The sequence below is a fragment of the Symphalangus syndactylus genome, chromosome 2 (assembly GCF_028878055.3).
Source record: "Symphalangus syndactylus isolate Jambi chromosome 2, NHGRI_mSymSyn1-v2.1_pri, whole genome shotgun sequence".
In the NCBI taxonomy this organism is placed as follows: domain Eukaryota; kingdom Metazoa; phylum Chordata; class Mammalia; order Primates; family Hylobatidae; genus Symphalangus; species Symphalangus syndactylus.
In genome coordinates, this window is record NC_072424.2 from 13,609,512 (window position 1) to 13,637,141 (window position 27,630).

Here is a 27,630-nt window from a genome sequence, read left to right on the forward strand (position 1 = left end):
TTCTTAAGTGCTTCTTGGAAATTTAGGAAATGGATTCTGAACTAAGTAAAGTTGAACAGGCTCCAGATTTATTAGAAAAAAAAAATCAGTGTCAAGGCAAAACAAAATGTGATTTTTATCTGGAAATGAGATAAAGGTTGACTGTAGCATTAGCAAGGTGGATCTTATACTGGCCACAGATCTGAAAAATTCAAGCGTGGTAAAGAATCCCAGAGAATCGAGAATGTTTCTAGAATCCCCTCTAAGGTGGTGTTCATGAAATAACTCATGTAGTCAGTGACTACCATTTCTGAAGTCTTTTATTATACAAACACTTACTGCAGAAAAATGATAAAATGCAAACAAATGAAAGAGAGAAAAATTATCCATCTTGCCATATCCTGGGACAACACTGTTAACATCTACATGAATATCCTTCCAGATTGTTTTCTATCAAGAACAATACTAATTTTTTTCCCCCACAAAAATCAGATCAAACATACTGTTTGGACACCTGGGTTTCTTCATTTGGTATCTTCCATGTCAAGAAATCTTTCTTTTTTTTTTTTTTTTGAGACAGTCTCGCTCCGTCGACCAGGCTGGAGTGCAGTGGTGCGATCTCAGCTCACTGCAACCTCTGCCTCCTGGGTTCAAGCAATTCTCGTGCCTCAGCCTCCCTGGTAGCTGGGATTACAGGCGTGCATCACCACACCTGGCTAGTTTTTGTATTTTTAGTAGAGATGGGGTTTCACCATGTTGACCAAGCTTGTCACGAACTCCTTACCTCAGGTGATCCACCCGCCTTGGCCACCCAAAGTGCTGGGATTACAGGAGTGAGCCACTGCAAGTGGCCTTGCTTTGTTTGAATAGACAGGGTTTCACCACGTTTTCCAGGCTCGTTTTGAACTCCTGAGCTCAAGCGATCCACCCGCCTTGGCCACCCAAAGTGCTGGGATTACAGGTCTGAGTCACTGCACCCACCCATCTTTTTGATTTCTACCTCAATATTGTTAATGGCTGCAAACACTATTTCCTCTGGAGCGTATCAAAATTTAACCATTCCCCTACATCAGCATTAACGTCACTTCCAGGTTTTTGCTATTAGAAATATGCTGCAATGAGCTTTCTTTTGTTAAGCACTACATTCTGGACCACATGTCACATCTGGCATCCCGAGGGACATTTGCTTGCAGATGTTACAAAGCCTCACTGCTAGAAGGTAGTCCTCCCCCCCATCTCTAGGGATCAGAAGAACCCCAGAGTAACCCAGTTTGGAGGTACTCTATGTCCTGACTCGCCTTATTTAGGACATTACAAAAATCGCTGTATAAAAGTAAGACAGCTGAGGTAAATCCCAGGACTTTTCCAAAATCTGTTTGTCATAAAGTTGAAAAGTAAACATTTTCCATTATTTATTGGCACCACATTTACGAATCCATTTGCCTTCAGGCTTCCTGCCTGTCTGGTGGAATTCAGGTTTGCTATGGGAAAGGATGAAGCAGATCCTAATGAAAAAAGGAAGAGATCTCTCAGTAACTGAAATGAAACCTACAGCCAAGGCAAGTCAGACCCAGAACACAGTTAATAACCATTAGTTAGTTTCACTGTATTCTTATTTTACATCATCCCAGATTATTTTTATCTCCTTAAAACATAGGCTTATAAGACAATTTAAATATTTTTGTTAAAGCAGTTATGGTCAATGCCCCACTGTGTCTGCAATTAAAACAAATATGTATCCTGAATATTTGGGGATGAGATTTCTGCTTTGATTTTACTCCAGAAAAACCAATTACAACATGTAATCAGGCATTTCCAGACTGAAGTAAGTAAAAGGAATCCAGTCTCCTTTTCTCCAAATTCTTAGAGATGTTGAGTAGAATCCTAAAAGGCTGTAATTCACACGTTAAAACCCTGCTGAAAACGCTCTCCCCTTGCATTTTGGAAGAGATACATCACTCAACCCTGCTGAAAACGCTCTCCCCTTGCATTTTGGAAAAGATACATCACTCGGCGGGAATGGCTCCCTCAGAATCCAGAATACACTTGTTAGCCAGCCGACCCTGTTCTAAAGTGATCCCACAATTCCTAAGATGCTGTCGGGTAGCAAGTTCTACAGTATCTCGACTGTTAGGGAATCCAGGCTGAGGAGTCACTTTCAACAAGATCAGTTCCTCTGTGGAAGATGCCTTTTGGGGACCTTTTCAAGATTCAATTTTATACGCAGTTGATACTTAGTTCTGTAGGTAACACGAAATCAACAGAAACATTTTGGAAACAGAAACTCCTGAAAATCATAGAAACATTTTAGCAAGTTGTGTTCCTGGATGTCTCCTGAAATCAGCCTGACAAAAATTTTGTATGAAGATGAGTTTTAATGCCCTTTAAAAAGCTCTTTTAAGTCCATGATGAATTGCCAGAATGAGTACACTGAGGCAAGGCCTTGTCCGGTGCTGAGACAGACATTAAAACAATGGTACCATGATTAAATAAGTTTTTTATTGTCACATTTAACTGCTTTGTCAGATATACATTGTAGATTTCAGTATGGCATCAAAATAAAAATATTTTCCTGAATGTCAAAATCTGAACAGAGGAGATAGTAATGGCACTTAAAAAAAAATAAATTCACACTGGCGCTGAAGCTGCGTAGTAGGTAGCTGATAACAAAGGAACACATTTGCAGATAAAGTGGTCTGCAGCATTTTAAATCAAATGGCAGTGGTGTAAGGCCAATGAAACCAGGAGAGTAGTTAAAAGACAGACCCCCATAGAGTGGGGATCCAAAGAATGGCAGTTCTAGCATTTCATTTTCGGTCTATATGATACTGTCTAATTTAGTATTGTAACTGGAGCTCAGTGAGCAAATGTGTATCCTATAAACTGAAACTACTTTTTCAGAACCCAGATTTTAAGCCTCTCCAACAACTTCCTTATTCTTATAGGTTTTAACTAGCTCAAAGGACAGGCAGTTAAACTCCAAGTATTAACCTCATGGCTGTCCTTGTCATAAATGGTGGGTCTTGCCATTTCCAAACCAGAAGCCCAACATGCTCCTGAATGTCTTAGTAGTTTTACACATTGTGGGCAAAACTAGAAAACAAGTAGTCATTAAATAAAAATATGAGTGCATTCCAAGAGAGTCTCTACACATACTGCAATTATTCCCCAAATGGCAACTTAAGATAAAATAAGTATGGTTATTCAGCTTGAAAATGAATCTTTATTCACCAAGATTCCCAAACAGCTTCTTATTAAATGTCTTTCCTCCGCAAATAAAACTAACACTAGGATTTGTCAGAAGATCTAAATGAGTTATATCTCCTCTGTATGAACTCAGCTAAACCTACCGTGTCTGGAATCTGTTCATTATAAAACTCACTCCTTCTGTTCTCCACTGCGTGTGTCCTCTAAGATTCCAGAACAGAGACCATAAATGTGCCAGTGCAACACAGTAGTCACTGTAATCCATCAAGAAAAAAATAATTTATTTTATGACGTATTTATTTGGATGATTACTCACTGGTAATTAGTATCTCTACTTTTTTTTTTTTTTAAAGGCAACCATTTTAAGTGATAATACATATCAAGCTAGTAGAAAAAAGTTGGAAGCCCTCTCTTTCATCTCACGAAGTCATGCAGACAAGAGAAGGTATATCTGATTTGTTCCAATCAGGCTTCTTGGAATTATCAAAATTTCTTTTCTGGCAAAGATGAATTTGGCTCATCATAGAAAGAAGTTCTTTGAAGGCTGCTGCTAAACTTGTTTCCCTTTGAAAAAGTAAATTTCAAGGCATGATAGTGCAAGAGGTAAGTTTTTGATTTATAGAACATTTATAGACTAATTGTGCTTAGTCTCTAATTTCCAATTTATTTTAAAGAACAGAAACTACGCTGATAAGTTTCACTTTGCCTAAATTTACCAGTACATCCATGAATCGCACCAGAATTAGGACAATTTGATTATCTTAATGATTCTGTTATGAAACTTGCACACTGTATCCAAAGGTAAAGAGCAGCGGATGGAGGCTCCCACAAGTTCTGTGCACAAGGACTCTCTTCTCGGGAGTCAAAGTATCTGAGAAAGCAGTTCTCCCCCCAGATTAAGTTCTCAAAAACCCTCTCAGTAAGCAATGAAGAAAAACAGTGCTAGGTGGAGAGTTTCTTTTGTTTAGTTAAATCTGGGAGATCTGAGTGTTCCTGGGGTCCTCGTCGGGATGTGTCATGGGTTGAGAATCCTTCGAATGTGAGTATTCACTATTAGAAGGCTCTGTAGGGTCAATCAAATTTTCATAATCACTGTCATCTGAATCCTCACCACTGTCTCCAGCTGCTCTTTGGGGAGGAGGAAGGTCAGCCCCACTTCCAGGATACTTCAGTCCAGCACTGGTGGAAGCATAATTGGAAGAGCCCACAGCTTGAGGCCGAGGCATAAAGACACCCCTTTCCATTCGAGAGTGGCTCAAAGTACTTTCTTGATTGTTTGGGTGAAAATCAGAATAGGGGGGAGGAGGATCCGAGGCCTCTGCATCTCCAAGTGTACTTCTACCTTCAGCTGCAAACCCAGAAGACAGCATCCGAGGACTGAACACTGGGTCCAAGCTTTCAGACGGCATCTGTCTGCTTAACACTGCCTGCTGCAATCCTGGATGAAAACAAAGAATATTCTAACACTTTCTAGATTCTCACAGCTTTTCATCTCAATGTATAACATGGCCAACCTGAATGTTCTGGAAAATAGCAGTGAGGTAATGAAGCTGACTGTTACAATTATTTTACAATTGCACAGTACTTGATAATTTACAAGATATTTCCCTACACATTAATTCATTTAAGGCCATGACAAATTTCTGAAGTGTTATCATTATCGTTATTATTACTGTTTCCATTATAGATGCAAAGAAACCAGAGTTCTGAAAGGTGAGGTGATGTGACTAAGGGGACAGCTGGAAGTGGGCCTAAGACTCAGAATGCAGGCTCCGTCGCTCCACAGCCTGTGCTGGTTCCCTGGCGTGGGGCTGGCTGTGTCACACTGCGGGGCCCAAAGGTTGAAATGGAAACGTCCTGTACACGGAATGGAAATGTGAGATTCTTTCTTTGGCAGCCTCCTATCAAAAAACCGATTTCTTTATAGCTACCTGTCATAATACACCTCTTTCATAATACACTTATACACCTTAAATAATAATACACTCATACACCTTTATAGCTACCTGTCATAATACACTTATACACCTTAAAACTTTAAAAACCCTATATTAAGTAGATACTGAACCACAGCTTTACTCTATTTTTATTAATGTTGTGAAAGAACCCATATAATCCATATAGCCTTGAAAGTTTTTGTAGGTAACATTTCAATTTTTAAAAAATATTATAAAACTGATACACACTTGTACAATATTTAGAATATTTAGAAAGGAAGAAAGAAAATAAAAGCTGCCCACAATTCCATCATCCCAAGAACACTGTCCGGATGAAAAGGGCACAGGCTTTCAAGCAAAGAGACCTAAACTGTAAGTATCAGATCCTCACTTCCTTGCTGTGTTACAGAAGTCACTAATCCTTGCTGAACTCCAGTTTTATTATCCAGCTTTGGGTGTTTGTCTGTACATGTATATAAAACATGGCTGACATTACCTGGTTTATACTGTTTTCTATCCTAGTTTTTTGTTTGTTGAGACAGGGTCTCACTCTGTCACCCAGGCTGGAGTGCAGTGACACAATCACGGCTCACTGCACCCTTAACCTCTCAGGCTCAGGTGATTCTCCCACCTCAGCCTCCCAAGAAGCTGGGGCTAGAGGTACATGCCACCATGCCTGGATTTTTTTTTTTTTTTTTTTTTTAAGTAGAGATGGGGTTTTGCTATGTTGCCCAGGCTGGTCTTGAACTCCTGGGCACCAGTGATCCACCTGCCTCGGTCTCCCAAAGTGCTGAGATTACAGGCGTGAGCCACCATGGTTGGCCTAGTTTTTCTTTCTTTTTTTTTTTTTTGGGGACAGAGTCTCGCTCTGTCGCCCAGGCTGGAGTGCAGTGATGTGATCTCGGCTCACTGCAACCTCCGCCTCCTGGGTTCAAAAGATTCTCCTCCTTCAGCCTCCCAAGTAGCTGGGATTACAGGTGCCTGCCACCATGCCCAGCTAATTTTTGTATTTTTAGTAGAGACAGGATTTCATCATGTTGGCCAGGCTGGTCTTGAACTCCTGACCTCGTGATCCGCCCGCTTTGGTCTCCCAAAGTGCTGGGATTACACGTGAGCCAGCACGCTCGGCCTCTTTATTTTATTTATTTAGTTTTTTTTGAGACAGTCTCACTCTGTTGCTCAGGCTGGAATGCAGTGGTATGATCTTGGCTCACTGCAACCTCCACCTCCCAGGTTCAAGAATTCTCCTGCCTTGGCCTCCCTAGTAGCTGGGATTACAGGTGCACATCACCATGACCGGCTAATTTTTGTATTTTTAGTACAGACGAGGTATCACCACTTTGGCCAGGCTAGTCTTGAACTCCTGACCTCAGGTGATCTGCCTGCCTCAGCCTCCCAAAGTGCTGGTATTACAGGCGTGAGCCACCACGCCCAGCCCTATCTGTATTTCTGATTATTTCTAGAAAAATATAACAGTAAATCAGACTGTTATATTTGCCTGGAAACATAAGTTACATTTTAACTGGATTATATATATTCTTATTAAATTAGAAAAGTTTAGCCCTAACCTTATCTTTTACACTTGATATTATCTGCCATACATTTATAAATTTTACACACAGACATTAATTCTGGTGGTGTTACAGCAAACATGGCTGTTATGCTGGAATTATTAGGTTTATGGGCCTAATTCTCATTCAATCAGTTTGTTCCTTAGCCTAATGGTGTCTATTCATCCATTGCTACCAAAACTAGACATTTAAAACCTTTACTAAGACCAGACATAAAGCTAAAAGAATATTTGGTAGCTCCTCTATAAGGCTATATTAAAACAGGACACAGGCTGGGTGTGGTGGCTCATGCCTGTAATCCTAGCACTTTGGGAGGCTGAGATGGGTGGATCACTTGAGGCCGAGACCAGCCTGGCCAACATGGTGAAACCCCATCTCTACTAAAAAAAAAAAAAAAAAAATACAAAAATTAGCTGGGCATAGTGGCAGACACCTATAGTCCCAATTACTCGGGAGACTGAGGCAGAAGAATCGTTTGAACCCGGGAGGTGGAGGTTGCAGTGAGCCAAGATCACGCCACTGACTCCAGCCTGGGTGACAGAGGGAGATTCCGTCTAGAAAAAAAGACAGGACACAGTGCCTAGCTGCTGGACATGCCAGGGTTAACTTAGTAACAACCACCATATTCACTGTAACTAGATCCGATTGTCAATATATACACAAATCTGTATCAATAACTTCTTGGGATTTATTCTAATTTCCACTTTAGCTTTTCTACCTTTTGTCTTCTTTTTCTTCAAGTGTCAGAGAATTGAGGGGGCTACTATGAAAAACAGCACTTGCCCTCCAGAGAAGCTGAACAAGAGACTGCTCTGCCCCAGCCAGGCTAATCTGAGACTTGATGAGCGTAGAAAGAGGCACATAATTTATTGTGTAGTATAATCTGATGTTTAAAACAACATTTCCCTGATACTGAATGGTAAAATTAATAAGAAACTTACTTCTTTCTTGTTCCTTTTCATTTTTCCTCTGAGTGATTTGTCTTCTTAATTTGTTCACTTCCGCCTGACAAGATTCAACAACTCGCTCACTCTTTTCAACATCTGCACACACTGCCTGAGGAAAAAAATGACAACAAGGTTAGCTTCAAGTTCAAGCACAAGGCATTCCATAAATTCAGCGCTGATTACAACTCTAGGAAAAGTCCAGATGGTTTATTGAGTTAAAAAGCAGCCACATAAGGTAGAACAAAATCATGAAAGCCCAAAAGACTAGAATTGTTATTATTCACTGATTTGCTTTAAGATGATTATGCTATTTAGCTTATAAATTCTTGACCAATAAGGGTAAGATAGGAAAGATCTACTCTTTCCTTTGATTAATCATTTTTATTGAAATGAAAAGGGAACTCTTGGTACCAATTTAGCATACAAAGGAAGAACAAAAGATAAGACAGGAATATGATGCTTTCAACTTTTATTTATTATCAACATTCAAAAAATCAGATAAGACAATTTAACAGAAAATATTTTTAAAGAAAAGTTGAAAAAAGTTTCAAAGTCAAGGTTTAATAAAAGATAGCTATCTGAGACTACATCTGTGTAATTTAGCTATTTATAATCCTGAGAACACTCTATGTGATTTGGTATTTTCAAAGCAGGCCTTATTCAATCAACAATGAAATAGCCACTTTTGGCCAGTGCTGATATTCTGAAAAGGGCATGGTCATGAATTCAGGACAAAAAGCTATTTTCCACTGCGAGTTCCTTCCATAGCAGAAATACCAGAAGCTTCCAGAAAGTAGGCTGGTTACCAGTGAGTCTGTATAAAGTTCCCTATACTGGTAGGTGCACAGTGACCCTGATTTGGAACACTAGACTGGAAATGGCTCTTGTATGCTTCTCCTTTTGCCCCGGGCTGAACTCAGCCTGTTTTCCTCTTTTTCAGTATCTGCCTTCATTCCTCTTTTTACTCATTGAGGCCTTCATCCTTTTTATTTTTATATTTTAGAGATGCGGTCTCACTCTGTCACCTGGGCTGGAGTGCAGTGGCACAACTGTAGCTCACTGCAGCCTTGACCTCCTGGACTCAAGCAATCCTCTTTCCTCAGCTTCCCAAGTAGCTGAGGACTACAGGTGCATGCTGCCACACCTGGCTAATTTTTAACTATTTTGTAGAAATGGGGTCTCATTATGTTGCCCAGGCTGATCTCGAACTCCTTGGCTCAAGTGATCCTCTTGCCTAGGCCTCCCAAAGTGCTGGGATGACAGGTGTGGGCCATCATGCCCGGCCAAAGCCTTTTTCCTTAAAGCCAGGCTTTTTCCAGGTCTGGGAGAGCTTCATCAACTTTACCACTTTCTTTGCTGTACTCAAAGGCAAGTTCAAAGGCTCTTTTGTTCTTAGATTTTAGAGCAAACTACTCCTAAGAACACAGCAGGGATGATGAAAAGAATGTGGGAAAGTATTGTTAGCACCGAGCTCAGTATTTGGCTCACAGGAGATGTTTCCATCGATGTCTGTTGCATAAATGACTAGGAATGAACAGGCTCTGCCGAGATCCTCCCACTCGATGGAGGCAGCTGGGGGCAAAGTGAGTGAACTAGGATGAAGAAACAGAGATGCAACCAGTTATGGCTGCCTTTTGATATTGTCTCTACTTAGAATATAACTGATGGAGACAGCTATGTTCTTAGCAAGCCTTTCTACATTTTCCTAGAAAAACTACTATCACAAATGCGGCCATAAGTATTTGAAACAGTAGTATTAACAATCTACTTCAGGCACAGAGTGAGAGAGCCAGGCTTCTGCAAGACGGCACGAATCATTATTCCGCAGCTTGACTCTGCAGATTCTGACTTTCGGATCCTAACTCTTACTTGCCACTTGGAAGATAATTCAAAATTAAAGTAGAATTAAAAGCTTTTTGGCAAGACAAATAAGATGAAAACTAATAAATAAATCAGTTACCTGAACTTTCTCTTGAAGTGCATTATAAACCTGATAAATCGCCCTGATGTCTTTCATCACTCCATCCTTGTCAAAAAAGTCAGTACTAGAAGACAAACAGAAAAAAGATGCCTCAAGGTTATCATAACTGCTGTGAAATGGAAAGGCATTTTTCCTGTCTCTTCCACTTTATTGTTTAAATGCTGTGACTCCAACGTGACAGTGTTTAAGGAATAATGCCCATACCACAAGAATTACAGAAGAGAAATTTTAAAAAACCCATGTTACCAAGATCATTTAAAAAATAATAAAAAGCTGTGTATTTTTCAGTGACTATGTTTAGCTTTTAGAACCTCAGAAATAATACTCTATCCAAAACTTTTGTATCAATTACAAAAAATATTGTGGCAAATGATTTAAAAAATTCATAAAAGTAAACTATTTTTTCAACAAGAACAAAATTTTGATATATGCTGGTGGTATCTAGACAATTACCTTACTGTAGTCTTCAATTTTAATCATATCAAACTCGGTTTTACATTTTTCCATACACCTTTTAAATGTTATTAGCAAAAGAAATATTGCTGACAAAAGAAAAAACTAGCACTTTACCTTTCAACTTACCCATGTTCTTTAATCACTTTGGCATAACTCTGAGAAGTATTTGGCACTGAAGACACTTTGTACTCTTGCTGGCTAGTATTTCCTAGATTGGGAATAGCGAGTGATATCCTTTGATTATACCTATGAGAAAAATTCAGAAAGAGATCATGTTAAATGTACCATTCTATCATATTCAAGTGAGATTGACAGTTTAAAAAAAAAAAGGGCTGGGTGTGGTGGCTCACACCTCTAATCTCAGCACTTTGGGAGGCCGAGGCAGGCAGATCACCTGAGGTCAGGAGTTCGAGACCAAGACTAGCCTGGCCAACATGGTGAAACCTTGTCTCTACTAAAAATGAAAAACAAATTAGCCGGACATGGTGGTGCACACCTGTAGTCCCAGCTACTCGGGAGGCTGAGGCAGGAGAATCACTTGAACCCAGGAAGTGGAGGTTGCAATGAGTCAAGATCGTGCCACTGCACTCCAGCCTAGGTGACAGCGAGACTATATCTCTAAATAAATAAATAAATAAATAATTTTTAAAAAAGGGCATGCGTGGTGGCATGTGCCTATAGTCCCAGCTACTTAAGAGGCTGAGGTGACAGGATCAGGAGTTCAAGGTTGCAGTGAACTATGATAGTGCCACTGTACTCTAGCCTGGTGACAGGGCAAGACCCTTTCTCTAAAATAATAGTAATAATAAAATTAAAATAAATAAAATTAATTAACTAAAAAATAATGGGGCTTGATGATAGGAGTCTTAGTTGCTGACATTGGTAAACTAACGGGAAGGTCTCACGGAGCACCTCCTTCTACAGACAACCCAAGGATACATGAATTAGTAATGTTTTCCCTTCCTGTAAAGTAAAACCTTGCTTATCAACTCCTTGAGAGCAGAGGTCATGCCTTACACATCTTTTGTATACCCACAGTGACTGACACAATGCTGAGCCTGTTGTAAGTGCTCAAGAAATACCCACAGATTACATAATGAAATCCTATAAAAACCTTTTTAACAATTAACAATTATTTTCACTGATGTCAATTTAATTTATTCTACAAAAAATAAACTTCCAGAGGGAAACCATTTTGCTGTTTACAAACAGACAACATCATCATATAATCATAGGGGTGGTTTTTTTTTTTTTTTTTTGGTTTAACAAGTTCACAGTGCAAAACCCTTATTAACCAGCAGGTGGATCAATTTCACAATTTTGTATTTGAAATTTATGTTTCAAAATTATAATCAGACTTCCACAGCAATAAAACTGCCTTTCCACATAGTGGATTATGGAGAAGCAAATGATGATTTCCAGCTGTTTATTCCTTATCAGAATTTATGCATAATACACGTCTTGTTAATGCTTCTTGATCCAAAAACAATTTTATGTAAATAACTGACAAGAAAAATACCTTCTGTAACCACAAAAAGAGCTAAAGGGAATAATACAAGTTTTTATTTAAAGATGCAAAAAGTTTTGGGAGGCCGAGGCAGGTGGATCACCTCAGGTCAGGAGTTCAAAACCAGCCTGGCCAACATGGGCAAAACCCCGTCTCTACTAAAAATACAAAAAAATTAGCCAGCATGGTGGTGTGTGCCTGTAATCCCAGCTAATCGAGAGGCTGAGGCAAGAGAATCACTTGAACCCGGGAAGCAGAGGTTGCAGTGAGCCAAGATTACACCACTGTACTCCAATCTGAGTGACAGAGCTGGCCTCCGTCTCAAAAAAAAAAAAAAAACACAAAAGCATAAAATGCACTATAATGCACATTTTTGAAGACACAAATCTCAATGACTTGTACCAACGTCCTTTTTTTTTTTTTTTTTTTGCGATAGATTCTTGCTCTGTTGCCAGGCAGGAGTGCAGTAGCACAATCTCGGCTCACTGCAACCTCTGCCTCCGGGTTCAAGCGATTCTTCTGCCTCAGCCTCCCGAGTAGCTGGGAATACAGGCACGTGCTACCACACCCAGCTAATTTTTGAATTTCACCATGTTGGCCAGGATGGTCTCGATCTCTTGACCTCGTGATCCATCCGCCTCGGCCTCCCAAAGTGCTGGGATTACAGGCGTGAGCCACCGCGCCTGGTCCCAACATCCTTCTTATATGTGAGGCAGATGGAAAAGCAAGCTTTACCTTCTATTTGGTCTAAAGAGTACGTATTCTAAAGCGTGAGTGGAATTGTTGGCAGTGGAGATGAAGCTGAAGAGAAGAAAGACGAGGTCGGGCACGCCAAGGATGTGGGTGAGCTGCTTGTGAAGAACCTGCTCTCTGTAGGACATCTGCTGCTGCGTATTGCGTCGGAATCTGTACCACCCAATGACTTTCTGAAAGAAAAGTGTGAAAAGTTGCATGAAATCTTACAAATTTAATTCTGAATGGATCCATACAAACACACGTGCACAAATGTTCATAGCAGCTTTATGTGCAAAAGCCCCACCCTGGAACAACCCAAGAGTCCATGAGCAGGAGCATGGATAAACAGACTGTGCTTCAGGCATACACTGGAATCCTACTTAGTGATAAAAAGGAACATGAATGAGTCCCAAAATAACTATGCTGAGTGAAGGAAGCTAGATACCTCCTCACTAAAAGAAGTATAGGTTATAGGATTCTATTTATACAAAATTCTAGAAAATGAAAACTAATCTAGTGACATAAAGCAGATCAGTGGTTAACAGGAATGGGGGGAGAAGGCAGGACTGGAAAGGCACGAGGAAGCTTTCGTAGGTGAAAGAGATGCTCGTTATCTTAACATGGTGATGGTTTCACAAGTTTACACATACATCAAACTTCTAAGAGCATACATTTGAAATATGTATTATATGTCAATTTTACCTCGATAAATCTATTTTAAAAGTTTAGCTTTGTCAGCTCTAACTATAGCATAACTAAACTGGCTCATGAAACTGTTATGCTCTCTGGAAGAATACTCCTCATAATGTGATTTGTTGGTCGTCAGGAAGACAGATAACTTCAGAGATATCTGAAAGACTGCTGAAGTGCAGATTCCTGGACCCCACCCCTAAAGTGCAGATTCCTGGACCCCACCCAAATCTGCAGAATCAGAACCTCTCAAGATAGAGCCAGGAATCTGAATTTCAGTAAGTTTCTGAATTTTTCTTTTGCATATTGAAATTTTAAAACATCTGTTGTCAAAACATTTAATTCTTTATTAGAAGATCAATCTTCATACAGCTTCCTTCTTTGAAACCAACTCTGAGTTAAAATCTTGTTTTAAGAAGCAAAGGTAGTTTAAATCTATTAGAGTAATATTAAAATTAACAGTAAATTTAGATTGTTTTGACATTTTCATGTAGAAAAAGTAAGCCAACTTTTGCTGAGGCTAGCATTGTCACAAATAATTTCACTAATTATTACACCACTCTAAGTGAATAATGTTTTCTCCATTGAGTTCATATCACATGCAATGAACTACAGAGAACAAAGAAATAAGCAATAGTTCCTGACTCAAGGAGTACTACTGAACATAAAACATATCTTCCCATAGATTAAAGCAATTAATTCTATATCTCTTAAATAAAAAGAAAACCCAAGCCTTTGTCTCAGGGTATAATCTTTTTTTTTTTTTTTTGAGACAGTCTTGCATTGTCACTCAGGCTAGAGTGCAGTGGCGTGATCTCGGCTCACGGCAACCTCCACCTCCCGGGTTCCAAGCGATTCTCCTGCTTCAGCCTCCGAGCAGCTGGTATTACAGGCATGTGCCACCGCGCCCGGCTAATTTATTTTTAGTAGAGATGAGGTTTCACCATGTTGGCTAGGTGAGTCTCGAACTCCTGACCTCAAGTGATCCACCTGCCTCACCCTCCTAAAGTGCTGCGATTACAGGCATTGAGCCACTGTGCCTGGCCTCAGTATATAATCTGATAGAAGAGATGTTTTGTCTGAAGTTACAGAGCTCATGAGTGACAGCCAAGATGTGGAATCAAGATGCCTGCCTCTTTCCACTGGGCAACACTAACTTTCACATTCTATACTAGACATGATGGTGGCCATAAAAAAGGTAAAAGTAGTTTTCCTTTCAAGAAAACTTGGATACAATTAGAGAGAGCTATTGATGTATGTGAACACGGCACATTTCATTCTAAGATTCAATACTCTGTACCCAACTCCTACTTGGAATGTTGGAATTACCTACTCAGCAGACCTCAGGCATGCCCCACACTTCCCCTGCCTTCCTGCAAAGACCTGAACAGTGCTCAGCACACTGGCTGTTTTCATGAAATCCTCATTGACTAGCAGAATCTTGCAAGTGGCTATTGGATGAGTAATGGTGCTTTTCAGTTATGCCAATTCGAACTATTTTATTTCATTTTTTCCTAGCTGCCTTTTTTGTTTGTTTGTTTGTTTTGTTTTTGAGATGGAGTCTTGCTCTGTGGCCCAGGCTGGAGAGCAGTGGCGCGATCTTGGCTCACAACAACCTCCACCTCCTAGGTTCAAGCAATTCTCATGCCTCAGCCTCCTAAGTAGCTGGGATTACAGGAGTGTATTGCCACAACCAGCTGCATTTTTAGTAGAGATGGGATTTCACCATGTTGGCCAGACTGGTCTCGAACTGCTGACCTCTAGTGATCTGCCAGCCTCAGCCTCCCAAAGTGCTGGGATTACAGGCGTGAGCCACAGTGCCTATAATAGCTTATTGATTCGATATATGCCAATAGTTTTAAAAAGATTCTCCTGGCTGGGTGTGGTGATTCATTACTGTAATCCAAGCACTTTGGGAGGCCAAGGCAGGAGGATCACTTGAGCCCAGGAGTTTGAGCCCGGCCTGAGCAAGATAGCAAGACCCCATCTCTGCAAAAAATTTAAAAAGCACATGCCTATGGTCCTAGCTACCCAGGAGGCTGAGGCAGGAGGATCATTTGAGCCCAGGAGGGCCAGGCTACAGTGAGCTGTGATCATGCCGTTGTACCAGGGTGACTAACAGAGTGAGACCCTGTCTCAAAAAACAAAACAAAACAAAACAAAACAGATTCTCCTGTCATTTTCATCAATGAAGGATGAGATGCCAAATTAATGTGTATTGGTGATATCTTTGATTCTACCTTTTAGAGTTAACGAACAAACTAGTTGCAAAGCTACTGAGAAACTAAGTCACTGATGTTGAAAAGCACATTTTGCATAGCTATATTTGGGACACGATGAAGAATTATGGATATCTTTCCCTAAAACCTTGTCTCTGCTTATGTTTCTCAGTCAATTTTTCACACAGACTATTCTATCCACAGACCATAGACTATTCTCTATGCTAGACATTTGCTTACATTTTCAACCCAATATGGGCACGTTTATTGTCTTTAGCTTGTGTTCTTTTGGCCTTATGATGATACAAGGATGGCTGTTTCAGTTACTGTTATCAATTTCAGAGCTTCCGGAAAGCACGAATCCTCCTTACTTGCTTTGTTTGGCCTTAGCCTAAAACCTGAGGCTTGTGCAAACGTTGTAAGCACATATGGATTCTGCCAGAACAGTAATTCAGCCCGTGACCAAACTGTACCTACTGGGGGATTTTCTTATCAAAAACATTAGCCTCTATCTTTTTTTTTTTTTTTTTTTTTTGAGACGGAGTCTCGCTCTGTCGCCCAGGCTGGAGTGCAGTGGCGCGATCTCGGCTCACTGCAAGCTCCGCCTCCTGGGTTCACGCCATTCTCCTGCCTCAGCCCCTCTGAGTAGCTGGGACTAAAGGCGCCCGCCACCTCGCCCGGCTAATTTTTTTTGTATTTTTAGTAGAGACGGGGTTTCACCATGGTCTCGATCTCCTGACCTCATGATCCGCCCGCCTTGGCCTCCCAAAGTGCTGGGATTACAAGCGTGAGCCACTGTGCCCGGCCACATTAGCCTCTATCTTAAGCCTAACATTTTACATGTACCTTGTGGGTTATATAACCACCCTTTTGAGGTAATGATAAAATTTTGTACTTATTCTAGGGGAAAAAAATCCAAATAAGAATTACAAAGCTTTTTTTTGAAATCTAAGTATTATATATCATCTCTGTGCTGGAAATTCAGATTTTTGAAAAAAAATCCTTACAGAGTTCATACTTTCTGTAAGGTACCAAAGGAAATATATAGCTCCCACTCTCAACAAATATCATGGAAATGAAACACATTTTCCAAGTAAAGTGAAGCAACAAACTCGTATCACTAATTGCAAAGGAGAACACGAACATTTGTTTTAGCACAAAATTCTATAAAATCAAAACTATAGACCAACTTTTAACTGTTTTGAGACTCTTGGCTGCAGAAAAAGCAGTCAACTCTAGATAGCAACCAACGAGTGGCCTTCTGTGTCTCAAACAGCAAACCTTCTTAAAAATGCCAAAATTAATTTACAAATGTGTCCCTACCTACTACTGAAAAGACTACATAGTAAGAGTCTTACTTTTTTTTTTGAGTTGGAGTCTTGCTCTGTCGCCCAGGCTGGAGTGCAATGATGCGATCTTGGCTCACTGCAACCTCCACCTCCCGGGTTCAAGCCATTCTCCTGCCTCAGGCTTCCAAGTAGCTGGGATTATAGGCACCCGCCATCATGCCCAGCTAATTTTTGTATTTTTGTAGAGACAGGGTTTTGCCATGTCGGCCAGGCAGGTCTTGAACTCCTGACCTCAGGTGATCCGTCTGCCTCAGCCTCCCAAAGTGCTGGGATTACAGGCATGAGCCACCACGCCCAGCTGTAGAGTCTTTGTTTTCAATTTATTTTCAATTATAAAATACATAGTCATTAAAAGAAAAAAAAACCTTTTCAAATAAATTCTTCCTTCATCAATAGATACCCGCACCCTTTATTCACTCCCTTTCCTAAGTCTGTCTAGCATCCTTTCAGATCGTTTCCTGTGTATTTGAACACCCACTCAGGCTTTTGTTGTTATATAAAATGGGCTCAAACTACAATACTGCTTTTTTTCATGTAACATAACTTAGAGATCTTTCTATGTCATTACATGAAAACCTCTCTCCTTCTTTGTAAGGACTGCTTCATCTCCCATAGTATGGAAGCACCAATAGAACTGACTTCACTGTTCCCCACTGCTGGACATTTAGGTTGCTTTCAAAATCCCCCCTACAAAATAACCAAATAACAAACATTGTTGTGCACTGGATTGAGACCAGACGGCTTGGTTTAAACCATGGCTCCACCATGAATTGCTGATGACCTTAAGCAAATAAATGATTTAACCTTAGTTTACTCAACCATAAAATGAGTAATTTGCCTCACGGGTCTGGTGCAAGGATTAAATGTATCAATATATGTGATGTGTGCAGAACATGGCCCTGCACAGAGTTCAAGTGTTCAATTATTCCAGGTTTTTGTATTTTTGTGCCCATGTAAAATTATTTTCTTGAGCCAGATTCCTAGAGGTAAAATGGCATATTCAAAATTCTTTCGGTGACTGCAAAACTGTCCTCCCAAATCTCTGTATTAATTTAGATTCCACCAACTACTGCTTCCCCATTACCCGCAGCCTTGCCAACACTGGATATTACTAACCTTTTTACTCTTTTGCCAATCTTATGGGCAAAAAATAGTATCTCGTTTCAATTTGTGTTTCCTGATTGAGGTAGAGTATCTTTTCAGTTGTTTCTTGGCCATTTGTGGATTTCTTCTTTCTTTTTTTTTTTCCAAGACAGGGTCTCGCTCTGTCACCCAGGCTGGAGTGTGCAGTGGCGCGATCTCAGCTTACTACAACCTCCGCCTCCCAGGTTCAAGTGATTCTCCTGCCTCAGCCTCCCGAGTACCTGGGACAAGAGGCGCGTGCCACCACTCCTGGCTAATTTTTTGTATTTTTAGTAGAGACAGGGTTTCACCGTGTTAGCCAGGATGGTCTCGATCTCCTGACCTCGTGACCCACCTGCCTCGGCCTCCCCAAGTGCTGGGATTATAGGCATGAGCCACCGCACCCAGCCGATTTCTTCTTTCTCTTGTGAACTTCCTGTTCATGGTCATTACTCATTTTTCTCACTTAAAATTTTGAAATCTGCCAGGTGCAGTGGCTCACACCTGTAATCCCAGCACTTGGGAGGCCGAGGTGGGCAGATCACTTGAGCCCAGGACTTTGAGACCAGCCTCAGCAACATGGCAAAACCCCGTTTGTACTAAAAACAAAAAATTAGCCAGGTGTGGTGGTGCATACCTGTAGTTCCAGCTACTTGGGGGGCTGAGGTGGGAGGATCACCTGAGCCTGGTAGGTCGAGGCTGCAGTGAGCCATGATCATGCCACTGCACTCCAGCCTGGAGGACAGCATGAGACCCCCATCTCAAAATAAATAAATACAAATGAAACAAAAATTTGAAATCTGTTTTTAAAAAATACTTCCTGGTACTTATAATATGTAGTGAGTGCTCTAGAAAATTGTGCTCCAAAAAGAATCTTTATAGAACAAATTTTAGTTTTAGAAAGTATAATTAAGATTTATGGCTGGCTGCAGTGGCTCATGCCTGTAATTCCAACACTTTGGGAGGCCGAGGCAGGTGGATCACTTGAGTTCGAGACCAGCCTGGGCAACATGGTGAAACCCCGTTTCTACTAAAAATGTAAAAATTAGCCAGGTGTGGTGGCGCACCCCTGTAGTCCCAGCTACTCAGGAGGCTGAGGCAGAAGAATTGCTTGAAACTGGAGGTGGAGTTTGTAGTGAGCCGAGATCGTGCCACTGCACTGCAGCCTGGGTGACAGAGCCAGACTCCATCTTAAAAAAATAAAAAACTTAAAAAGTATAATAAAGATTCATAATTTAAAATATGAAAAATGAGGAGGTAAGGTAGCATCTGAGAGATGAGGGAAGGGCTGCCAAGAGATTCCAGAATGTCTGCTCCCAGGCAAATCACTAATACGAGAGCACTGGACCACGTGATGCCTGTGGCTGCTTTAACACCCCTTCCTGGTTGGGCAGGCAGCTTGGTTAGACTACCAGGATGGAGCAGCTCTTGAGTTTACTATCATGCATAAAGCCATTTGCCTTTCTTGACCTATCCTTCCACACTTCCTATTCTTCCTTTTATCCTTACCTGCTCCTGTACATTAGAAAGGCTGTTGTTTTAATATAACTGCACTTACTCCTGACACTGTTGAACAACGGCATTTTGTTTCCTGTTTGACAAGCTGAAAACTTTTATTGGTACTTTCTTCCTCAAGAGATGGTTAGTAACGGATGTATTTTTATAGAATATCCCAAGATAAAAAAAGTAAAACCCATACATAGTATAACACAGTAAATTACAAATGGCATTATTAGACACTACTGCAACAATAAAACTTTGGTTTATTTTCAGTTGTATTCAGACTTGCTTACCTAGTCTATACATAACTAGAACATCATATGCAAATATTGATAGAAATAATAAATACATGACCTTTTGGAAAAACACCTGTGTTCAACTTTTTTTTTTTCTTTTTTTTTTAAGTTGAGATGAAGTCTCGTTCTGTCTCCCAGGCTGGAGTGCAGTGGTGCGATCTCAGCTCACTGCAACCTCTGCCGCCCAGGTTCTAGCAATTCTCATGCCTCAGCCTCCTGAGTAGCTGGTATTACAGGCATGTAATAATAATGGTATCATGCTATAAATATCTAAATTTTTTTCTATTGATACATCAAAAAATCTATGTAGGTTAACAAAACTCTTACATATTAACATGAAATCTTATTGTTCCATTTTACATTCCTGTCTGGTTTTAGCTTTTGAGTGATAAAGAACGATTTCAGAATCATACTGGGCAACAAACAGAACATACCTTTCTCCGATCTTTAAGAATCCTGTCCAAACTCTCCTCATTCACTTTGCTTGCATAGTCATAAAAACTGTTTAAGAGAAAAAAATCTTTTACTAAAACCACATAGTATAGTGACATAGACGTGCTTACCTGCATGTGCCTGTGGTAACCCTAATGAAGACCTAATTTCTCACCTTACACAGGTTTACACAGGTACATAAAGAGAAATCAGTCCAAACGCTTTTCTGAAATGAGGTACCTTTTGCATTGAAGAATACTCAAGAGACTGCTACATTCAAAAGATATTACTTCCACATGTGGGAGGTGCTGATAGCAAGTAATTATAAAATGTGGGGTTTCGAATGGCTGTGACATCTTTTCTTTGTTTCTAGGTATCAATTACTTATGAAAAAAAGATAACATAGCAGCTCATTTTCTGAGAAATGAAGAAGGGAAATAAACAGTTGTGGGATGTGGAAGAAGACACTGGGCTGTCTACTTTCTCAGGTTGTTTCATTCCATTCTTGCCTCAGTGCTGGGAGGTATTAGTTTGACCCAACAATTCCACAAGTTTTTTTCCCAGTTTCGTAGATAAACACACCAAGGCCAAGTGACTTCCTCCAAATCATAGGGCTGGTAGACAGAAGGGCTGGAATTTGAAGCCAGGTCTGGCTAGCTTCAAACCTAATACAATCACCTCCAAAAGAGACCAACATGACCAGGATCCCGTGGTGTGCATCCAGGTATAATGATGCGTGAGCCTCCTCTACTACTGGATGTGGGCTTGGGAAAGCCACACCTCTACCTCTTTCCTACCACATAAACCTGGGCCTTATAAGCCAGAAAGGAGTTCAAGATACGGTTAAAAACAAACAAACAAACAAAAAAAGCCACTGACTTGGAAAGCAAGAGACACAACCTCCAGCTCCAGTTCTGTTTCTCACTATATGATCTGGGGCAAGTCACTTCACCTGGTTCCCATTCCATTTTTTGCAAAATAAGCAGTTTGGAATAGACAGATGTTATCTAAGGTTTCTTTTGGCTCTAATAACTGAGTCTATTCTTTTTTTTTTTTTTTTTTTTTTTGAGATGGAGTCTCACTCTGTCACCCAGGCCGGAGTGCAGTGGCGCGATCTCGGCTCACTCCAAGCTCCACCTCCCAGGTTCATGCCATTCTCCTGCCTCAGCCTCCCAAGTAGCTGGGACTACAGGTGTCTGCCACCGCACCCCACTAATTTTTTGTATTTTTAGTAGAGATGGGGTTTCATTGTGTTAACCAGGATGGTCTCGATCTCCTGACTTCATGATCCGCCTGCCTTGGCCTCCCAAAGTGCTGGGATTACAGGCGTGAGCCACCGCACCCAGCCAGCTGAGTCTATTCTTTAAACTCAAATCCTTGTTCTGGTACTACTTTGCTGACAGTATTTTAATGAATTCCTGAGAAGGCTGAGGCAGGGTACACCTAGTGAAGCTTTGGACAGTCAAGACCAAATCAGACACCTTCGTAGACCAGACAGAAGCAATGTGTGAACCAGAGTCTAAACAATTTCACTTGCTCTGAGATTCCTCTCAAACTGCTGGCTGCTCGCCTTGCTTCCCCATTCCTGTTTTGCTTATGTGTAAATCTAAGAGGCGAGGTTCTCAGCAACTGATGGCTTCATTTATAGGTAGCCATCTTGCATGGTGACAATTCTCTGAAGTAATCAATAGGTGGGGGTGGATGTGTGAGGGTGAATATGACACAAGTCCCCAGGGATTTTTGGGTGCAAGGGGGCTAGGTGTTTGGGCCAGCTGACAGTGGGAGAGTGGTCAGGGTGAAAACTGCAGGGAACAGCAGGATAAGGCAAGCAGAAAGGGCTGGCTGGTGTTACGGAAGAAAGTGCTGATCAAGAACGCTGATTGTATTCATGTGGGCAGTGCTAGAAGGAAAGTATTGGCCTGGCTTTTGGAAAGCGGTAAGAAGTTGGGTCTTGGGGAGTTTTATGAAACACAGAGTTGAAATCATGATCCCAGCCATTAGGTGGAAGGGTTTGGGGTGGAGAAAGAAGGCATAGGCCTGGTGATGGTTTGGGGGGAAGTCCAGTGAGTAAGAGACCCTGGACTTTCTCTTCCTTACTTTTTTCCCTCCAGGTGTCTCTCTGTTGTATGCTTTCTCCTTTCCGAACATTTCTCCCCTAATTTCTTTTTCGTTCTGTGCTTTAGTTGGTCATAATATGGCATTGGTGTATACAGTAGTCCCCCTCTTGTCTGCGGTTTCACTTTCCACAGTTTCCGTTACCCTTGGTCAATCTCTCAAATATGTCTGAGAGTGAGTGGACACATTCACATAACTTCAATCATCTCTTACTGTGCCTCATTCATAAGTGAAACTTCATGATAGGTATGTACATATAGGAAAAACCACAGTACATATAGATAGGGTTCAGTACTAGCCACGATTTCTGAAGTCTTGCCACATATCGCCCGAAGATAAGCAAGGACTACTGTATTCACTTCAACAAACACAAAAAGAACATTTTATGCTCCTTTTTCTTACATTTTTAAAGTTGAACACTAAACATTTTTTATTCCTCGTTAAGAACATCCATTGAATTATTTTATGTTGATTAACTTTGTTCTCTGTAATTGAAGAGCCCTTGATAGGCTGAGAGGAAATACTTCCACTCTAAATCACTAAGCCCACAATTGACACTCTCCCCTTCCCTTTTCCTAACCTAACACAGTGCCGTGTACATAGCACTCAATAAATACATGGATTTGGGTACCCTCATGACTTTACAGCCACAATCAGCTACAGGCCAAAATTCACTAGTTTTTTTATCAATCAATCCTTTTAATAAGGACTAAAAGCTTACACATGGCTTACCTAAAAAGTTTTGAGCAAGGCTGATGGTTATGGATTTCTGTAATTAGAAAGAGGAAATACATCTTAGTTAATCATGTAAGACACAGGCAACTATAAAATAGCTCAGGATTTTTTTTATAAAATCAAAATCTCTGACAACAAAGACAGCTTTTTCCTCTGCCAAACAGTTGCTACGTGTACACCAGTCTGAACACTCACCCTCAGTGACACACTCTCAGAATAAAGGAGACTATAGAATGAAAGTTCTATTTCTATCTGTCCATGTATGATAAGCACACATCTGAAAGATATTATTCAGGAATACGCAGCTATTGTGTGCCTTATTCAATCTTATCTATTTAAAAAAGCATCACGGGAAAAAGCAACCACTGACTGGAAGCATTTAATCAAGTGGGATAAAAGCTGTGAGGACAGGTGGGGCGCGGTGGCTCACGCCTGTAATCCCAGCACTTTGGGAAGCTGAGGTGGACGGATCACTAGGTCAGGAGTTCAAGACCAGTCTGGCCAACATGGTGAAACCCCGTCTCTACTAAAAATACAAAAATTAGCTCGGCCTGGTGGTGGGCGCCTGTAATCCCAGCTAATCGGGAGGCTGAGGCAGGAGAATCACTTGAACCTGGGAGGCTGAGGCTGCAGTCAGCAGAGATCGCGCCACTGCGCTCCAGCCTGGGCGACGGAGCGAAACTCTGTCTCATATTAAAAAAAAAAAAAAAGGTGCAAGGACAGCCTGGGGACAGAGGGCCTTAACCACCCTCACCCTACCATTAATAACGAGTAATAATTCATGACAACTTGGGCCCGGTGTTTTGAAGAGGAAGGAACTCTGGAAGTCTATTAACCCTTTCAAAGATGGTCAGTACCGAGGGAAACAATCATTACAGGGCAGTTCGTAACAGCTTCTGAAAAGTTGCTGTGATTAAGCAGAGTGAACAACAATTTCTTTGAGCTCATCTGGGGGCATAAGGTCTGGGTTTCTCTATAAGACCATGAAACTAATTGACCATTCAGTTATATTAATCACATTCTCCTAGAGAGCAGCTCATCACCTGTTGTTTAAAAAACCACAGCCTCAGAGTTCCAGGCTGTAATTTTAACTCAATTAAAAGGAAACCACAGGCTGGGCGCAGTGGCTCACGCCTGTAGTCCCAGCACTTTGGGAGGCTGAGGTGGGCGGATCATGAGGTCAGGAGATCGAGGCTATCCTGGCTAACACGGTGAAACCTCGTCTCCACCAAAAATACAAAAAATTAGCCAGGCGTGTTGGTAGGTGCCTGTAGTCCCAGCTACTCGGGAGGCTGAAGCAAAAGAATGGCATGAACCCGGGAGGTGCAGCTTGCAGTGAACCGAGATGGCGCCACTGCACTCCAGCCTGGGCGACAGTGCGAGACTCCATCTCAATAAAAAAAAAAAAAAAAAAGGAACCATAGCCTTCAAGGACATGGGAATAGGCCCAGTAGCTTCTGTACTTGTGTTAATGTTGCCAAAATGAAGTATTTCCACAGGAAAGAAAAGTTCATTTGCCTAGCTATGCAGTAAGATAAACCTCACCTTGGTTGGTCTGAAGGTAGAGTTATCTCAACTGATTGTTTACGGTTACAGACTGAACCCTTGTTCTACTCTTTCCCCCTTCTCACTACTGCACTTGACTAGTCTTATAAAAATAAATTAAAGCCGGGCATGGTGGTGCACACCTGTAATCTCAGCACTTTGGGAGGCCGAAGTGGGCAGATCACGAGGTCAGGAGTTTGAGACCAGCCTGGCTAACATGGTGAAACCCCATCTCTAAAAATACAAAAACTAGCTCGGCGTGGTGGCGCACGCCTGTAATCCCAGCTACTCAGGAGGCTGAGGCAGGAGAACTGCCTGAACCCGGGAGGCAGAGGTTGCAGTGAGCCAAGATCATGTCACTACACCCCAGCCTGAATGACAGAGCAAGACTCTGTCTCAAAAATATAAATAAATAAATAAATAAATAAATAAATAAATAAATAAAGGCCAGGTGCAGTAGCTCACACCTGTAATCTCAGCACTTCAGGAGGCCGAGGCAGGTGGATCACCTGAGGTTAGGGGTTCAAGACCAGCCTGGCCAATATGGTGAAAACCTGTCTCTACAAAAATATAAAAATGAGTCGGGAATGATGGTGGGTACCTGTAATCCCAGCTACTTGGGAGGCTGAGGTGTGGGAGAATCACTTGAACCCAGGAGGCGGAGGTTGCAGTGAGCCGAGATTGCACCATTGCACTCTAGCCTGGGCAACAGAGTGAGACTCAGTCTCAAAAACAAAAACAAAAAAAAGTCCAAATAAAACCTCATCTAATAATATTTCCTTCTTTTTATCACTAAAAATGATAGAGGCTGGGCGTGGTGGCTCACGCCTGTAATCCCAGCACTTTAGGAGGCCGAGGAGGTTGGATCACCTGAGGTCAGGAGTTTGAGACCAGCCTGACCAAAAGGTGAAACGCCGTCTCTACTAAAAATACAAAATTAGCCGGGCATGATGGCGCATGCCTGTAATCCCAGCTACTTGGGGGACTGAGGCAGGAGAATCGCTTGAAACCGGGAGGCAGAGGTTGCAGTGAGCCAAGATTGCGCCATTGCACTCCAGCCTGGGCAACAAAAGCGAAACTCCATCTCAAAATACATAAATAAATAAAAATGATAAAGTATACCATCAAAAGTTATCCCAGAGATACTATTAGTAATTAGGATACAGAATATTTGTAGCAAAAATATTACCTAGAGTTCAGGGAAAAAAAAAACTCATCTTCTACTTTAAGGAACTGTCATTTAATGAAATTCCTGGAGTAAGTTCTGAACTCTGAATGCGCACTGTTACCAAAGCAGTTTCTTTCAAATTTACAAACTGCATTAGAAGCACGCTAAAGACGTTCTATAGATATTGTGTGGTACTTTTTGAAGGAAGTTAAAGCTTTCTAAGACGTTTTATAATACTAAGCACTCATGGAGAAACAGGGTGATGATCTCAAACACGAAAAAGCTGCAGATCGAAATGAAGTTGGAGGACACCTTAACCAACAGGTAAACCTCTGGAAGCAGGAAGGGGCTGGGAAACCTCACCTGGAATTTCCAGAGTTTCTTGTGCCTCAACAACACAGTAGACACCTGCTCATGTACATATCGCCTCTCAGTACACATTTCTTTACAAATCCCTGCTGTGTGGTACCGTTGTTCTTGCTTCTCTTTCTGTTGGGTGAGTTGAACATTTCTTCTCCTTCCTCCTTTCATTCTTTCCAATAATTGTGACTGCATCACCTCATTAACTAAGGACACTTCTGTTGCTGCCTTCTCCCTGCCACTCCTAGAACTAAGGGTGGACAGCTCTGCTTCAAGTGAGTTAGCACAGCTTTTTCAATTCATACATATTCAAAACAAGATGCGGACATTTCATGTTCAAAATGTGATATTCTTTTTTGTTGTTGCTGAGACGGAGTCTTGCTTTGTCACCCAGGCTGGAGTGCAGTGGCACGATCTCGACTCACTGCAACCTCCGCCTCCCATGTTCAAGCGATTCTCGTACTTCAGCCTCCCGAGTAGCTGGGATTACAGGCGTGCATCACCTCGCCTGGCTAATTTTGTACTCTTAGTAGAGATGGGGTTTCACCATGTTGGCCAGGCTGGTCTCGAACTCCTGACCTCATGTGATCCGCCTGCCTTGGCCTCCCAAAGTGCTGGGATTACAGGCATGAGCCACCACGCCCGGCCCAAAATGTGATATTCTATATTGAGTTTTCCTTATTGCAAAGAGTAATGGAAAGGTGTCTGTGCATGGAGTCAGACATTTTCAACAAATAATAAATTTGGTCAATTTATTGTATTTAAAACATTGTTATTCTGGAGGGTAAGCTATGCCAGAAAATCTCTTTATACAACTGGTAGTGAATACTACTCAGTGCACTTTTCCTAATGTTTGACTTTTCACCCAGGTTTTCCAGAGTTTCCAGTTTATGCTTTCAAATGTGTATTTATTTATTTATTTTTGAGACAAGGTCTTGCTGTATCACCCAGGCTGGAGTGCAGTGGCGTGATCACAGTTCACTGTAGCCTCAATCTCCTGGGCTCGAGTGATCCTCCCACCACAGCCTCCCAAGTAGCTGAGACTACAGGTGTGTGCCACCATGCCTAGCTAATTTTTGTATTTTGTAGAGACAGGGTCTCGATATACTGTCCAAGCTGGTCCTGAACTCCTGGCCTCAAGCAATCCTCCTACCACGGCCTTTGAAAGCATTACAGGTGTGAGCCACCTCACCCAGCTATATTTATTTTTAAAAGAAAAATGTTACAATGGGAACAACACATTTAAGATAATACTAGTAAACATTTTGTCCATGAGATCCATAATCGTTTCAATGAACTGAACATCGCTAATAAGTTAAAGATTGTACAGCAAAAGATAGTTGTCATGGCCCTGTACTAACTGAGACTCCCCACTGATTGTTACTTCTCCATATCTACAAAACCATGAAAACAGGTATTTACTGCAAGAGGCAGATGGTTTATGAATCAAAGAATCAGTACTTTATGTTATATAGAATTTTAATTATTTGGGCTGGGCGTGGTGGCTTACGCCTGTAATCCCAGCACTTTGGGAGGCCAAGGTGGGCGGATCACCCAAGGTCAGGAGTTCGAGACCAGCCTGACCAACAAGGAGAAACCCCGCCTCCTAAAAATACAAAATTAGCTGGTCATGGTGGCGCATGCCTGTAATCCCAGCAACTTGGGAGGCTGAGGCAGGAGAATCACTTGAACCTGGGAAATGTAGGTTGCGGTGAGCCAAGATTGTGCGCCACTGCATTCCAGCCTGGGCAACAAAAGCGAAACTCTGTCTCAAACAAA

The 27,630-nt window shown here is 41.4% G+C and overlaps 1 protein-coding gene across 1 annotated transcript in view; it reads right to left on the bottom strand.

The window, feature by feature from the left end:
• Positions 1-2,456: 2,456 nt before the first annotated feature.
• Positions 2,457-27,630, bottom strand: part of ABRAXAS2 (abraxas 2, BRISC complex subunit) — a 36,263-nt gene continuing 11,089 nt past the window's right edge. Inside the window, exons 3-9 of the mRNA XM_055246098.2 lie at positions 22,776-22,812; positions 19,931-19,997; positions 12,321-12,511; positions 10,205-10,324; positions 9,602-9,686; positions 7,636-7,750; positions 2,457-4,624 (exon numbers count right to left, since the gene is read on the bottom strand). Coding sequence (XP_055102073.2) covers positions 4,155-4,624; positions 7,636-7,750; positions 9,602-9,686; positions 10,205-10,324; positions 12,321-12,511; positions 19,931-19,997; positions 22,776-22,812 — 1,085 coding nt within the window. The 3' untranslated portion in view covers positions 2,457-4,154. The remainder of the gene's footprint in view (positions 4,625-7,635; positions 7,751-9,601; positions 9,687-10,204; positions 10,325-12,320; positions 12,512-19,930; positions 19,998-22,775; positions 22,813-27,630) is intronic.